Source organism: Haliotis rufescens, unplaced genomic scaffold, assembly GCF_023055435.1.
Source record: "Haliotis rufescens isolate VD_foot unplaced genomic scaffold, xgHalRufe1.0.p SCAF_3, whole genome shotgun sequence".
NCBI classification, from domain to species: domain Eukaryota; kingdom Metazoa; phylum Mollusca; class Gastropoda; order Lepetellida; family Haliotidae; genus Haliotis; species Haliotis rufescens.
The window spans coordinates 24,842,752-24,859,727 of record NW_025964001.1 but is presented as its reverse complement, the minus strand read 5'-3'; the positions used below and the strand labels follow the sequence as shown (position 1 = coordinate 24,859,727).

The following is a 16,976-nucleotide window of genomic DNA, read 5'->3' as shown; positions in this document are numbered from 1 at the left end:
ACCTTCCGCTCTCCGGGCGGACGCTCTACCATTAGACCATGGAGGCGTAGTGAGATGACAATGTTGAATGAAAACGTAGTTTTTACATTACCATAAAAATAACCCGTAAGAGTGTATGGATCGAGCACGGGCCTTGGCGTGACGAGATAACGCATTAATCACTATTGGCTACCCCACCAGGAAACAATGAGTTCAATATCGTAATATTAATTTTTCTTTTTTTTAATTTTTCAATTTATTAGTACCAGATTCGACTGAGGCATTACACATGTCCCCATGTTCATAGTAAGTGCCCACCACATTGCTTAACAACATTGGCAACAAAGGTATTTCTAATGTGTGTCATATTTTCCTGATGTTCCACTGGTGCTGTTTCCACTGGACTTTTCTCCGTCATGTTGAGATATCTTTTTTGTGAGGACGACATTATTGTGTGCTTGACCCTTGCTCTCGTTCTTCCTGTCCTCCCAGCGACACACAATGAAGGATATGACCAGCAGAATGAAGGCTACGACTTTGATTGACACTTCTAGACCAAACACCTTGTACCTGAGATCGACAATGTCATACAGCGAGCAGGCGCCGTTGCCATGAGATGAACCGCCACGCAGGATTTTACAGGCGCTGTCAATGACCTTGCCGTACACAATGGGAGCTGGTAACCAACCTTGAAGATAAGATTATTTTTTCATTTTTCTAAATTCACCAGAAATGCAGGTTCAAATGATTAAGTTGCTTTTGTTTCTGATAAGATTAAAGAATTTATTTTTTGTATATTCTTCTTAGTGGGCGAGTTGGATTTAACGCCGCTGTTAATAGTATTTCAGTTAAGTCATGGCGTGTTATACGTTTATGACTGACTACCCACAAGCTAGGGTATGGTGCTGACAATCCAAGAATCAAGTTTCTTTCTTTGATGTTTATGCTGCTAAAAATGAATCAATCAGGGCGAATCTTCAAGAATTTAATTTTTTTTTATTGAAGACAAAAATAATTTTAGCACTTTTACATTTTCTAATAAATACAATATATTTTCAGATAAGTATTTATTACACATACCAAGTAATGTTGCGAGAAAGTTGGTAATACCCATCGCCATAGCCTTGTCTCGTTCTTCAACGCTCCTGGAAGAAAGAAAGCAGAGTACATAAAAGTTTAATGTGAGTTTCACACTATTTGCGGTTTTACTATTGGACGAGAGGACGATCACATGACTACAAAAGCTTGTTCATGTCGTTCACACTGACAAACTGCCTTCACATTTCTTGGAAAACAATGGAGATTCCTTTGCTGAATATATACAAAATAACTAATCACGAAGACTATATTAATCTTAAGCATTACACTGCTTTTGGAATGCATGTCCGTGATCTAATATATTCGCTCGAGCCATTCTTGTGAACAAAACTATCGGTTTTTATGTTGTTTAACGCCGCACTCAGCAATATTCCAGGTATATGACGGCGGTCTGTAAATAATCGAGTCTGGACCAGACAATCCAGTGATTAATATCATGAGCATCGATCCACGCCTTGGTGAGTTAAAAGTTAACGTCGTACCGGCATTATTTCAGCCATATAACGACGAGACCAAATTGATACGTACCCAGTTTGTTTATTTATACAGAGTTATATTTAAAAACAATTTATGAAACATATGTCAGCATACTATTCAGCATAACACTATCATGTATACAGTTTTAAAAAACGGGCTATAGGCCACCCGTAACCAAAGCTAGGTAACCTCGCTGGGGATGCCTATTTTATAATTCTGGACCGCTTGTGAGTAGTTTTGAAAGAACTTGAATATATGATATAGTAAATGATGCTTAACGCTGAAGGCAACAATATTCCATCTTCATCACAATCGACAGGAAAGAAGTCGAAGTCATAGTAAATCACTGTAAGTGGCGTTATTATGTTACGAAAACGAAGAAAATTGAAGAATCCTTAGACAATAATCTAATATTTTTAATTTAAGTTTTAAGAGATTCTTATTCTTAGAATGAATTCAAAAATAGGTTCTGTCCAGTGTTTAGTGCAGATTTAAACTCTCTTAAACTTAAATAGTTTTATTTCGAAACTTTTAAACGGGTTACCTCAAGTACACCATGTAGTGTGGCATTATTGCCACTGTCGCGACCATGGTCATCAACACCGACGTCACAATGTAGGGGATGAGGTTGTTACAGCCGTTGTCGCAAATACCTGGTGTCGCAGTCATCCCTTCGACACGACTGCAGCTACCGTATACCTGCCAATGTTGTAAGTGAATGAGTGGGACAGTTTTGCGTCTTGACCGGCAACCTGGCGGCTCTCACCTATGGTCTGCGGTGAGTAAGCAATCTATCAAACACAACGTTGCAAGGACATGTTTTGTTTGTTTGTTGTTTAATGGCAAACTCAGCTATAGGTTAATAATCGATCTGGACCAGACAATACAGGGATTGACATCATCAGCATCGATCTACGGAGCTGAGATACGGTGACTTGCATCAACCAAGTCAGTGTGCCTTCTCAACGAATCCCGTTTGTCGCCTCTTACGACAAACATAGGTTGCTGAAAACCAATTCAAACCCGGATCGTCCCCGGGGCAGGGGCAATGTGTGAGTGAGATGGGTTTAACGCCGCTTTGAATATTATTTCAGTTATGGCACAATGAGGAAGGTACGCGATCAGCAGGTCAGACGTTTTACACGTCTAAGGGACGCAACTCTGTATTGCAAATTGCGGCGTGCCCGAATGTTTGAGTATTTACATCTTATAAGGTCGCATCATGTACGTTATTCAGCTATTCACGGTAGCGTTGACACAAGCAAACATGCTTTCACTGTCGTGACAGTTTAGAAACTGGGGAATGATTTTGTCTTTCCAGTGAATGCCTGAATGATGTTTATGCCGCAGTCAGTAATATTCCAGTTTTATCATATGGAGATGTCGAAAACATGAGAAAGTATCCACGTCGTCGGTCACAGTAGTGTCACCAAATTCCCATTCACTCGTCTATCGTGACATGCCTGGGATGCTGGGAAACTGATGAGGACAACCTACGTGATTTGACCTACAAAGTGTATTGCACCAAAGGTTCATGTTTATTGCCACCCAACTAACATGCGTATCGCCACCAAGTTCACATGTGTAGGCCACTATTGAGCAGTTATGATATATGAGCAGTTATTTCGACCCGATTTCCAGTCGCAGTTTTGAAAATAATATTTTGCTTAAAATCGGGTACGAAATTTGAAATAAATATATCGATAAAAGTCGTTACAAAAAGTACGGAAATGAATATTAACCTGTTATATATAGAGAGACAAAATGAGAACAAGATGAAGTCATTGACCTACGTCTCCCGTATGGTTCCAGCATCCTGCTTGGCAGGGGTTGGAGTAGGTCACGTGATCAGCTCCACATACGGGCAGAAATGGCGTCTCGCTACAGAAGCATGCCCGGCCAGTTTCGTTGTCATTGCGGCTGTTGTGAGAAAGTAACTTTGTCACTCGTCTATAATTTACATGAAAGTGTCAAAATGTCGTAAAACCCAACTGAGCCCATGCTTTTTAACGCCGTTTGAACACTGTTTCTGTTACATCACTGCGTGTCAGCTTGACGTTGGGGGAAAGTGAGGAATGTCTCAGATTCCTACCACTTTGATGGAATCCACTTGCAGAGTTATGATATAAAAATAATATTTCTAAAAAAAAAATCAGGCCAATCTGGGATTCGAACTCACGGTTAGAGGAATCCAGCACACCACTAAAACTTGTGCAAAGTGAAATGACACGTGACTGGGTTTCGATTCTCTTTTTGTAATAACATTTTTTTCAGTGGATATTAAACTCACAAGAAGTCGACTCCTTCTATGGGCGTATTGTCACAGCCAAGTATGAAGCCACAACAGTTGAGGCCAAACGATACTGCATGCACCACCATCATCAGTTTTAGACATCCCTGCCGAGAGAGGTTGAGTCTGCCGGTGAGGACACCGCCCATGAACGTCCCCGCCGCTGACGTTACCAGGTTAGATATACCTGCAATCATAATTCCCTTCTTGATATAAGCGACGATTTACATATTCTTGAACGTATACACACAGTGCATACACACACAGTGCATACACACACAGAGACGAACACTAAGAAAATGAAAACATGACTTTAAAATATTTTTTTCTTCGAAAGAACCTTTCCTCTTCTTCTGTTTTCAATCAATGAGTGAGTGAGTGAGTGAGTGAGTATGGTTTTACGCCGCTTTTAGCAATATTCCAGCAATATCACGGCGGGGGACACCAGAAATAGGCTTCACACATTGTACCCATGTCGGGAATCGAACCCGGGTCTTCAGCGTGACGAGCGAACGCTTTAACCACTAGGCTACCCGACCGCCCCGTTTTCAATCAAGCAAACTAGACTTGGTTAGTTTAATCAGAGTTGCCTAGGCTTTTAGTGAAAAAAAGTACCTAAAAAATATAAATTCCAGTCATGGTGCAGGACTAACAAGTTATGTAAACAAAGTGTTTTTATGAGTACCTAATAACTAAACAATCATTGTTTGATGTTCACATTATAAAACCACGTCTTAGAGTATCATGCTCCCAACAAACACACAAACATTCAAATTGTGTGCCGTGCATTACAATGTAAATCACATTTACTGTGAATCACGGCCTTAAAGTCGAGGAGATGTTTCATGAATATGTTTTGAAAGATGCATAATTTCAGAATAATTTTATTTCTATTGAACTTCATATTAAGCACCTTTACTTAAATACCAACCTAGAATAAGACTGGTCTTCCATGCCGGTATATTGAACTGGTACTCTATGTACTTCGGTCCAACCTAAATACCAACCTAGAATAAGACTGGTCTTCCATGCCGGTATGTTGAACTGGTACTCTATGTACTTCGGCCCAACCTAAATACCAACCTAGAATAAGACTGGTCTTCCATGCCGGTATATTGAACTGGTACTCTATGTACTTCGGTCCAAACGAGATGAGGCCGCTGATGGCGAAGCCGTACAGACAGCTGTTGATGATGGAGATTGTGTACACTGGCCTGGAAAGAGCCCGCAGCACAGACAGAGGCATATCTAGAACACGGAAACATACGCTAAGAAATATGTGTTTGTTTGTTGTTTAACGCCGCACTCAGCAATATTCCAGCTCTATGACGGCGGTCTGTAAATAATCAAATCTGAACCAGACAATACAGTGATTGACATCATAAGCATCGATCTACGCAATTGGGATACGATGACATGCATCAAGCAAGTCAGCGAGTCTGACCACCCTCAGGCTAGGGCCCCGTTTCACAAAGCGATCGTAGTGCAATGGTGATCGTCCCATACTTTAACAGACTTACGACAGTCGTGGATCTACCAACGCTTTGTGGAACGGGTCCCCACCACCTGCATCACTTCTGGCTTTCCCTCCATACCAAGCTGATATGCCGTGATATAATCGCAATATGGGTAAAAGTGGCGTAAACGACTCTCACTAACATCACCCAAAGTGAAACGCTTTTATGTCATAGCTAGGAGATAGTCCCTTGTTGTCAGTATCAATACAGAACACTACTAAACGTGAATTACGAAAAAGGGAAGGAAAATATTATCCTTTACAGAAAGACATCTCACAACGAAATTACCGATTAATTATTCTATTTTCAGTCTAGACATAGTAGTTAGTACACCGTTTGAAACTGAGCACTGTCTCTGTGTAATTAGGGCTATTACCTGATAGATTGATATACATTATGCATTGTGGGGTAGCAGGCTAACAAAATGGTGTTTGCGGGACTTGAATTAACTTTGCTGTGATTGCCAATTTGTTGAGCCTAATCCCTTTTCTAAATATACCTTTGATCTTTCCAAGAGCTGTTTCCGTATCTGGAATCTCGTATTTAGGGGCCCCTGCAATTCTCCGTGGGAAAAAGAAAACAGGAATAGACACAAGCAGGCCCATTCCCCCGAAGATAATGAAGCCCAGCCACCACGCACCAATCCAGCGAGGGTCACTTGGCGTCAGGTATGTGTCTGTAATGAGAAATATAGGTTTGTTTGTTTGTTGTTTAACGCCACACTCAGCAATATTCCAGCTATATGACGGCGGTCTATAAATAATCGAGGCTGGACCAGACAATCCAGTGATAGACATAATGAGCATCGATCTACGCAATTGGGATACGATGACATGCATCAACCAAGTCAGCGAGCCTGACCAACCGATCCCGTTAGTTGCCTCTTGCGACAAGCATAGTCACCTTTTACGGCAAGCATGGGTTGCTGAAGACCTATTCAAACCCGGATCTTCATTGGTCTGAGAAATATAGGTAGTACTGAAAAAGAACAGAAAAAGGACAGAAAACGAAGTTCTTGTTTTCGATACATTTTAAAACCTTATTTTCGATTTCGATTTTCCAACCACTCCAATTTAAATTCACAAGCGTACAATATGAAACCTTTAAACGTACAATGGAAAATATTTCCGAGTATGCGGAACCGGAAGCGAATTTGGCATATAAAGTAGTTATATAATTTTTAGGACAGAGCAACTCACTTTTTTTTTATTCCGATGTTAATAAACATGATTTCATGTGATGTTTGTTTGTGTATAAATTTCGACAATGATGCATATATTTATCTAGATGACGTTGGTAAATACCTTGAAGATCAACTGGAATCTTGGCCAGGGCACTTCCAACCACGAGGGCAACAGAAGGTCCGAACAACATGGATGTCATCAGCGCTCCTGAAATCGTTAAGGGGATTATCATTAATTTGCTTATTACCCAAACAGGTTATTGTGATAATCCATTAAGATATCATCGTTTTTATAATAATGTATTTATTTCTTAAAGTTCCATTTGATTATCATGATATCAACTGACACTTCTGTAATCACGTCACTACACATTTTACTTAGAGGAAGCTTGGATATTAATTTTACATTAACTATAACCTCCGATATTACTTAGGTGAGTATAGTTGTATTAAGTGAAACCTAGTTAGTCAGGACCCCACTTATTCAGAAACTCTGCCTTGATTAATACTGGAACCCTAACTGGTGACATTACTCCATAACCCCGATTCATGAGGTCACGTGTTCATCTGGACGACTTTAGAGCCAAACAATCGTCCGGATTAACGGGGTTTTACAGTAACACTAAATCACTCGATTCTATAAAGTAAAGACACTGTAGTTAGTAGACTGTATGAAACAAATATTGTCTCTTAATAATCAGGATCATTACCTTCAAAATGTTGCTACGCTTACCTATATAAATAGAGGTATGTGCCCTGTTCACCACGTTGTTATCAAGGTAGAAACTAGCTAGTGGGGTGCGAGTGGTTTTGGCAACACCTTGCAATGCCATACCAATTCCAATAACCCACAACGCCAAGGTCGATCGGCCCGAGTCGTACGTAGCCTGTTCATGAGCAGCTGAACTGCTAATTGTCGTATTACTCTCCCTACACACAAACTGGATCTCATAATCATTGGTCGCATTCAGTATCTCTTCCGGAAGATGGGCGGGATGGATGAAATTTGCCAAGCATGTAAACATTCCGGCAAAGCCAAACAGCATTCCAGTTGCGCCAAGGATCCTTGGTATGTGGCCATGTTTGCCAAAATGACTGAAAAATAGGACTGCGGTGAGGTAACCGATGTCGTTACTGCTGAGGAGCATCCCGCTGATGGTGCTGCTGAAGTTGAATTGTTTCTCCAGAGTCGTGATCTGTGACGACAGAAATGTTGTGAGCGTCTGCAGAAGGATGCCTACGACACTGTAGGTACACGTGAATGCTATGAGGTTTCCACAAGGCCGACAAGCCTGGGGTTTACAGGAACCGATGCCACACTGAGTTTCTTCTTCATCCTCATCCTCTGGGCTGTTCTTCTCGTCTCCTGCCTTGTCTTCGAAAACTGAACGAGAGCGCATGAAGAACTTGTAAATGTTTGTCTTCGGGATGCCGACGACCGGATCCTGTGCGCTGTTCATCTTTCTGTCTGTAAAAGAGGTATTTTTAGTACAGGCGATACCCTCAGAAAATTAATTTTGTTGGAGTTGTAAGGTTGAAGCATCCATGTGAAATCAGTTATTTTATGAATGCATATACCCTGTGTGGATGTCTGGTCAGAATTAGTCTTCAGTAACCTATGCTGGCCTAAGAGGCAACTAAATGGCGATTTTGGTCATCGTATCCCGACGGCGAGCATCGTTGCTCACAATAGCAATTACTGGTTTGTAATGTCAAACCGCCTTGATACAGCTGGAATATTGCTGAGTGCGGCTCTACACAAACCATCAACATATGTAGCCTACATGTATATCCATCTGTTACACAGTGGGAGACGACGATAAAGTGTCTACCCTCTGTACTAACTCCACATATATAAATAATGGGGAACTAAACGTGACTCTTGTGGGCGAGTGAATATGGTTTTACGCCGTTTTAGCAATGTTCCAGCAATATCACGACGGGGGACACCAGGTATGGGCTTCACACATTGTACCAATGTGTAGGATCGAACCCGGGTCTTCGGCGTGACGAGCGAACGCTTTAACCACTAGGCTACCCCACCAACCCGCCTCTCTTGTGAAATAGATGGGGATTCTCTTTATGATAATCATTTAACTATGCGCGTTACATAACGACCACGAAAATGGAAAGTACCTAGTTTACATTTATAAAGTCCACAAATAGTGTTCTACGACAACGAAAGGTGAAGTGTGTCTTGCTCCAACGAACGAAAAACCTACACTGCATTTGAAATCCAGTTTCCGCAAAGCATGTGGCGTTTATACGAATTACACATAAACAAAACAACCATCATTGATAACTATTACACTGAAACCTCGTTAGTCCAGAGACGCCGTACTCTGGGTTTAGTGTCAGAGGACGTCTAGAAATATCCAAAGGTGCAGTTCTCCCTAACAATGATTCGTTTATCCATAAAGCCGTTAATCGGGACGGCGCACTGGGGACGGTACCGTCCGTATTAACGCGGTGTATGGTGTGTATGCTGAAAAAAGTTTGTATTCAGGGATAAAGTGAGCGAGTTTGGTTGAAAAGTATCAGGCTGTATAAACTGCCTGGCAAACGAAAGTACACGTGGGATACGATGACATGCACCAACCAAGTCAGCGAGCCTGACCACCCGTTCCCGTTAGTCGCCTCTTATTCTACGCCAGGTCTTCACGGGTCGTTTCGGCGAATGTTTTCAGCCGAGTAACGTTTTGATATCCTTTGTAATTTTGAGGTCAAATCCAATTTTCAGTTTATTCCAGAATATGAAGTACTCTAATGATGATGTGTTTGTATTCAGTGAGTGAGAGAGTTTGGTTTAACGTCGCTTATATGAAGGTCTCAGACATTAACTGCATATCCGCAGTAGTGAGCTTATATTTTTATTGAGGTGTGTCGGTTAAGAAAAGCCCTAGGTACGATCTCATATGGCCACAATGCAAAAAAAGCCTAGTTCTGATGCCTCCAGCGTGATAATGATGGAATATTGCAAAATGGATAAAAATATTTCTCTCGTATTCACTTTCATTCAGGTTACTGGGGCGGTCGGGTAGCCTAGTGGTTTAAATGTTCGCTCGTCACGCCGAAGACCCGGGTTTGATTCCCGACATGGGTACAATGTGTGAAGCCCATTCTGGTGTCCCCCGCCGTGATATTGCTGGCATATTGCTAAAAGCGGCGTAAAACCATACTCACTCACTCATTCAGGTTACTGTTCGCTGATAGGTTTCTAGTTGACGATTTATCAACTGTAGTGCAAACATTCGACTTGAATTCTCTACCTCGAAAACATCGCAAAACATTGGTACAAGAATAAATTCATAAAACAGTAAAATAGTATCTGCAGGTAAATTATTATGCAGTTGTCATTTCCTTTCAGGATACATGTCTCACATAAATTCTAAAATTCTTTTCAAGAACTCCTGTTGAAAAACTTAACATGCTACAATTTATACTTTCAATTTATGCATATTTCAGTATTTGTAATTATTGCAATGCAAGAAGTTACCTTAATCAGTCAGTTCCTCGCCACAGAGATGATGTGCCCAGTGTACAGACTGAGTCTTGTCTTTCTTATACAAGCAGATCGGTGGCACTGGGAACCTCTAGCTATCTATAGCTGTGTCATAGCACCGGTGGTATGAAACCAGTCTGATCAAACAGACTATTCTTGATAAGGGAGCCGTTCAAAAGTTCAATGTCCTTAGACATCTTACTTAGATTTGTTTGGACTTAACACTTGAGTTAAGATTTCAGGGGTTTACAGTTCAAGCTATCAATAACATCTCTAATTTTACGTCGAAAATGACGTCATTTCCATTGTAGGTGGATAAACGAGTTGATTGCAAAAGTTTTCAACTTGTCATAATCGAAAGCATAACCGTCCCACCAGCTTTAAAAATCATTGCTAAGTAGGATTCGCTTGACAAAAGAATTTCTTGAAAATGTAAATGTTCATAATTCTAAATCGTACGTATTTGGGGTATGTAAAGTATATCTCATTTCATTAGGTTTTTTATCCTTCATGGAAAGTTTGAACTGCCCCCCAACACAGCAGGAACAATGATGATTACTGATGTGCAGACCTGGCCACAGAGGAGTCCGAGAAGTCGGTTAGATAGTTATATAACCGTATACCGTAACTACTGTAAAAATCGGATCGGATATATACTTCAGTTCAAAGTTAGAAAACAAATGATCGTGAAAAAACTTTATTAGAATACGGGTACATATATTTTTTAAGTACCGTATTCGACGTAATAAGCGCCCAGCGCGCTCTCAAAATTAGAAATGGGGGTATGTTATTAGAATAATATTTTGGTGAAAAAAACAGAGTTGAAAGATAAATTTCGTGGTTTATGCTGAGAGCCTGAAATGTTTATGTACGACAGATATATGTTGCCAGAATTTAATTGCCAATAATAAGGGTGCATATAACACACGAGTGCGTATTATATGCGAATAGGGGTCGGAAGGGGTACTAATTGGGATTGTTAACTAGCCAATATATCCTCAAATCTCGCTGTGGGCGCTTATTAGAACGGGGCGCTTATTACGTCAAATACGGTATGTACATTTCATCATCATCCTTAAAGAGGCTGTACAAAATGTTGATATTTCTTACAAGAAATAAACGACTCGTGGTCGTTGTTTATCGACTGCAGGGAGAATAGACCATGGGGGGCTGCCAACTCACACTCGTCGTTTGTTTCGTAAGTACATATGTACCGTTAGAGGTCGTGATAGCCATGCACACTGTCATCCTCATGTAAAGTATGCCTGATCTCATTTAATCTAAATCTTTGGCTTACGACTTTCCGCTGTTTGGGCAGACGCCCTTCCACTATGCCACGTAGACGGTCATTAAAAAATCAAAAGTAAATCATAATGTATATACTGTTTGTAAATGTCAATGTAAAGCCACCTATCTTCAGGGCCCACATGCACAAAACAAACTTAGCGTTAAGTCTGTAAGATAGTCACAGTGCTAAGATCGCTTCGCGGAATGTCTTGGTCTCGGGCAACAGCATATACCGATACAGCAATTAAAAAGCGATCGTCCAATAAACTCTTTCTGTAAGAAAATAAACATACTGACGCTTCGCAGGTCATCGACAATTGAAAATAGTGTTTACAGTGATTGATATCATGAGCATCGATCCACGCATTTAGGATACGATGACATGCATCAACCAAGCCTGACCACCCGATCCCGTTAGTCGCCTCTTATGACAAGCATAGTCGTCTCTCACCGCAAGCAGGGGTTGTTGAAGATTTTTTCTACCCCGGATCTTCACGGGTCTTTTTAAGAGGTAATATGTTCAGAACAGGATTGCTTATTATCGATCTATAATTATCACTGCTTTAAATTTATTCTATCCGAGGACGCATGGCTGGCATATACTTGGAATGGTACCGTCCGAACTAACTGTTTAGAGGTTTAGAGGTTTGCTTGTTTGCTTTCTTGTTTAACGCCGCACTCAGCAATATTCCAGCTATATGACGGCGGTCTGATTGATAGCATGAGCATCGAGCCACGCATTTAGGATACGATGATATGCATCAACCAAGTCAGCGAGCCTGACCACCCGATCCCGTCAGTCGCCTCTTATGACAAGCATAGTCGCCTCTCACGGCAAGCAAGGGTTGTTGAAGATTTTCCGGATCTTCCCGGGTCTTTATTAGGCAATCTGTCAGAACAGGATTGCTTATTATCGATCTATAACTATCACTGATTTTAATTTATTCTATTTGAGGACGCATGGCTGGCATATACTGGGAATGGTACCGTCAGAACTAACGATAGTCAGAAGATGTTTCCACAGGTATAACGATTCTGATGCTTGAAACGAGTCGAAGTCGTTGTTTATCGTGAGGTAAAAGACTGCATGGAGAATAAACCATGAGGGGCTGCCAACTAACACGCGTCGTTTATTTCGTAAGTACATATGTACCGTTAGTGAGTGAGTGAGTGAGTTGGGTTTAACGCCGCTTTTAAAAGTATTCCAGTTATATCCCCGCGTGTCAGCTTAATGTGGGAGGAAAGCCCAAGTGATGCAGGTCTCAGACGTTTACTACTTTGGTGAAACCCACGAGCACGGGTCTGGTGCTGATAAACCTAGAAACATAATCGGGGCGAACCGGGATTCGAACCCACAATCATAGGTTTCTGGCGTGCCCAAGGGACGCAACTCTGCAAAGCGAATCGCGGCGCCTTAGACGACTGGGCCACCCGTGCCCCCTTGTACCGTTAGAGGTCGTGATAGCCATGCACACTGTCATCCTCATGTAAAGAAAGCCTGATCTCATTTAATCTAAGTCTGGCTTACGACTTTCCGCTGTTTGGGCAGACGCCCTTCCACTACACCACGTAGACGGTCATTAAAAAAATCAAAAGTAAATCATAATGTATATACTGTTTGTAAATGTCAATGCAAACCGCCTATCTTCAGGGCCCACATGCACAAAACAAACTTAGCGTTAAGTCTGTAAGATAGTCACAGTGCTAAGATCGCTTCGCGGAATGTCTTGGTCTCGGGGAACAGCATATACCGATACAGCAATTAAAAAGCGATCGTCCAATAAACTCTTTCTGTAAGAAAATAAACATACTGACGCTTAGCGGGTCATCGACAATTGAAAATAGTGTTTACAGTGATTAATATAATGAGCATCGATCCACGCATTTAGGATACGATGAGATGCATCAACCAAGTCAGCGAGCCTGACCACCCGATCCCGTTAGTCGCCTCTTATGACAAGCATAGTCGTCTCTCACCGCAAGCAAGGGTTGTTGAAGATTTTTTTCTACCCCGGATCTTCACGGGTCTTTATTAGAGGTAATATGTTCAGAAGGGGATTGCTTATTATCGGTCTGTAACTATCACTGATTTAAATTTATTCTATTTGAGGACGCATGGCTGGCATATACTGGGAATGGTACCGTCCGAACTAACGATAGTCAGAAGATGTTTCCACAGGTATAACGATTCTGATGCTTGAAGATGATGCCTTGTTTTGTATTCAAATAAGGTGCGAGGGAGTGATGGACATGTAGGTGTTTGGCATTTTATGCATGAGTGTGGTTTGGGCGAATCGCAACCTTTTAAGCCACTTGGTCACCAATACTTCTCATAATTCTAAAGACCGCCTCCATGGCCTAGTGGTGAGTGAGTGAGTTTGGTTTTACGCCGCTTTTAGCAATATTCCAGCAATATGACGGCGGGGGACACCAGAAATGGGCTTCACACATTGTACCCGGGTGGCGAATCGAACCTGGGTCTTCGGCGTGACGTGGGAACGCTTTAACCACTAGGCTACCCTACTGCCCCGGCCTAGTGGTAGAGTGTGCACCCGGAATGGGGAAGGTCCATGGTTCGACCCCCTGCCCACGTCATGTGAAACTAGTCGAAACTGTGTCTGAGTGGGGTGTCCATGTAAAGCTGCGGCATGGCGTTCTAGTGGGCGTGTACCATAAGAACTCCGGATTAGTAGAAGCAGACACACGCACGCACGCACGCATGCAAACGTACGGCTAAAAAGAATTGCAATAAATCCCTTTTCACCTCAACTCACCTTCATGTTTTAAGTTTCAGCCCATAACACCTACATCTATGTCAACTATATTTGTCGTAAAAAGGCGCCCGTGGGGATCGGCCTTGACTGTGACTCTGTTGATTTCCGGCGTGGGACGTTGCTCATAATAAAGATCACGGGTTCGTCTGGTCCATACGAAATTATTAAAGACCGCTGTTATAGAGCCAACACGTTGAAATATAACTGAAATTCTGCTTCAGACGAAACCGCCTTACTCCCCCCACGAACGACGAAAGAAAGCCGTCATGTAAGAGGGTACTGACATTTACGGCCGAACGATGCTTTTGTAAGGTTAAATTATCAATGGTGTTGTACGAAGGAATGTGTGTCTTGTCAAGTCCAGCAAATATCTCAGATGCCAAATATTGACTTGAGTCTATTAATATTTGAAGTCAAGAGGTCACGTCGCTTTACAAGGGCAATGATCTTGTATGTGACGTCAAACCCCATTTCAAAACCTCATAAGTATACGTAAAACGTATATTTCTATTGAACAATAAAAATTGTTTCCTGTTATACCCGCAAGAGGTGTGGTGGCATAACAGCTTAATCGGTCGCTTGTTCGGTCGAAGACCCAGGTTCGATTCTCAACATGAACACAATTTGTGACACCAAGTATTGACGGGATTAATGTTGAAAGTGGCGTACGACATATTTCGCTCATTCTCTACCTTATATATGCATGATTCTGGCTAAATCGAGACCCCGGCGTGTATATTCTAGTTTAAAACAGCCCACTAAAAAGTGAGATGGAATTTGGCAAGAAAGGGACACAACTCTTGTCAATCATTGTCAAATCGCCAGACCTCATCCAACTTATCGGTAGAGTTAATGTTCGTGGAATTTTCACACACTTGAAATTTGCTCCTTAGCTGATGCGAAGTACGGTAAGGTGTATATATATTGAGTGATGAAGTATCGCGGAGAAAAGATACATATATAATACCTCACTCAGTACTCATGATGATGAATCCAACTTCAATATCTGCTGCACTTATTAATCCTTATACGTTTGCTTCAAACACACGAATGTGCACTCCGAATTTTTCTCGGAACTATCCTAGTTGTTTCCAGCATTCCTCCTGTAAACAATCACGCATGGGCAAGGCAAACCAGTAATTGATATACCAAATAATAATCGGTTACGATGACACTCAGTCAATCAAGTCACCTCTCACGGGGTCAGTCTTGGATGTCCGCGAGGCGACAGTCAGCTGCACATTCTGTCGAACAATTAGCTCCGGTCAATGAGACCAAGCTAGCTATGTCCTAGGACTACACACACCAAGGAAGTAATGTATACGTACTCTAATGAGACCTTATTCCTTGTCGCCAGCAATCAATGTTTCAGTAGAACTCTGTCATTCAGAAAGCTTGTTACTTCATTGTAGGTGTAAGAACTTTGTCCCTGTCGGCGTATCAAAACGTTTACATTGCTTTATAGAGGTGTCGGTGTTATGTTATTTCTACCATCCATTTTCATTTGTGTCCCTTTATTCACACATATTTTCATGATGGGGAAAAAACACTTATACACACCGATTACTTGGTAAGCTTGACATTTTACTGACACACGTTGGGTATATTGTTGTATCGTTAACGATTCTGACACGGTTTAGAACCTTCGAACCCCTTTATGAGCACACACAATAAAAAAAACACTGGATCTTTCCGTGATAACACATTATGGTGCCCATCACCTGTACACATTAGGAAGCCCCTCCCCTCTATAAAGCCCTTCATGAGTGCACATTATACAGCCATTCTTGCGTACACATTATGGAGCCATTCTGGAGTGCACGTTATGGAGTCCTTCTTGACTTTATTTTAGGAAGCCCTTCTTGAGTACACATTAGGAAGCCCTTCTTGAGTACACATTAGGAAGCCGTTCTCGAATACACAATAGGAAGCCCTTCTTGAGTACACATTAGGAAGCCCTTTTTGAGTACACATTAGGAAGCCCTTTTTGAGTTCACATTAGAAAGCCCTTCTTGAGTACACATAAGGAAGCCTTTTTTGAGTACACATTAGGAAGCCCTTCTTGAGTACAGATTAGGAAGCCCTTTTTGAGTACACATTAGGAAGCCCTTCTTGAGTACAGATTAGGAAGCCCTTTTTGAGTACACATTAGGAAGCCCTTATTGAGTACACATTAGGAAGCCCTTATTGAGTACACATTAGGAAGCCCTTATTTAGTACATATTAGGAAGCCCTTCTCGAATACACAATATGAAGCCCTTCATGAGTATACATAGGAAACCCTTTTTGAGTACACATTAGGAAGCCCTTATTCAGTACAGATTAGGAAGCCCTTTTTGAGTACACATTAGGAAGCCCTTCTTGAATACACAAAAGGAAACCCTTCTTGAGTATACATTAGGAAGCCCTTTTTGAGCATACATTAGAAAGTCCTTCTTAAGTATACATTAGGAGGCCCTTTTTGAGTATACATTAAAAAGCCATTCTTGAGTACACATAGGAAGCCCTTCTTGAGTACACATTAGGAAGTCCTTCTTGAGTGCACATTAGGAAGCCCTTCTTTAGTACACATTAGGAAGCCCTTCTGGAGTACACAATAGGAAGCTCTTCTTGAGTACACATTAGGAAGCCCTTTTTGAGTACACATTAAGAAGCCGTTCTCGAATACACAATAGGAAGCCCTTCTTGAGTACACATTAGGAAGCCTTTTTGGAGTACACATTAGGAAGCCCTTCTTGATTACAGATTAGGAAGCCTTTTTGAGTACACATTAGGAAGCCCTTCTCGAGTACAGATTAGGAAGCCCTTTTTGAGTACACGTTAGGAAGCCCTTTTTGAGTACACACGAGGAAGCCCTTCTTGAATACAC

General features: G+C 41.6%; 1 protein-coding gene across 1 annotated transcript; it reads right to left on the bottom strand.

The window, feature by feature from the left end:
* Window positions 1–206: 206 nt before the first annotated feature.
* On the bottom strand, window positions 207–10,106 carry LOC124144503 (solute carrier organic anion transporter family member 2A1-like). Its single transcript, XM_046513937.2, has 10 exons — window positions 10,041–10,106; window positions 7,278–8,012; window positions 6,666–6,752; window positions 5,861–6,037; window positions 4,928–5,092; window positions 3,845–4,031; window positions 3,348–3,474; window positions 2,099–2,253; window positions 1,060–1,124; window positions 207–667 (listed from the first exon to the last, which is right to left on the bottom strand). The coding sequence occupies exons 2-10, from the start codon at window positions 8,002–8,004 to the stop codon at window positions 333–335; spliced, it is 2,025 nt and encodes a 674-aa protein (XP_046369893.2). The 5' UTR covers window positions 8,005–8,012; window positions 10,041–10,106; the 3' UTR covers window positions 207–332.
* Between the last annotated feature and the right edge of the window lie 6,870 nt (window positions 10,107–16,976).

Bases quoted from the DNA above. Each gene is read 5' to 3' on its own strand.
- LOC124144503 (XM_046513937.2), bottom strand. From the start codon at position 8,004: ATGAACAGCGCACAGGATCCGGTCGTCGGCATCCCGAAGACAAACATT. The intron at 2,254-3,347 runs GTAGGTCAATGA...CAACATTGGCAG, and splicing joins GCTGGAACCATACGGGAGAC to GTATACGGTAGCTGCAGTCG. The intron at 1,125-2,098 runs GTAACCCGTTTA...TCTTTCTTCCAG, and splicing joins CACTACATGGTGTACTTGAG to GAGCGTTGAAGAACGAGACA.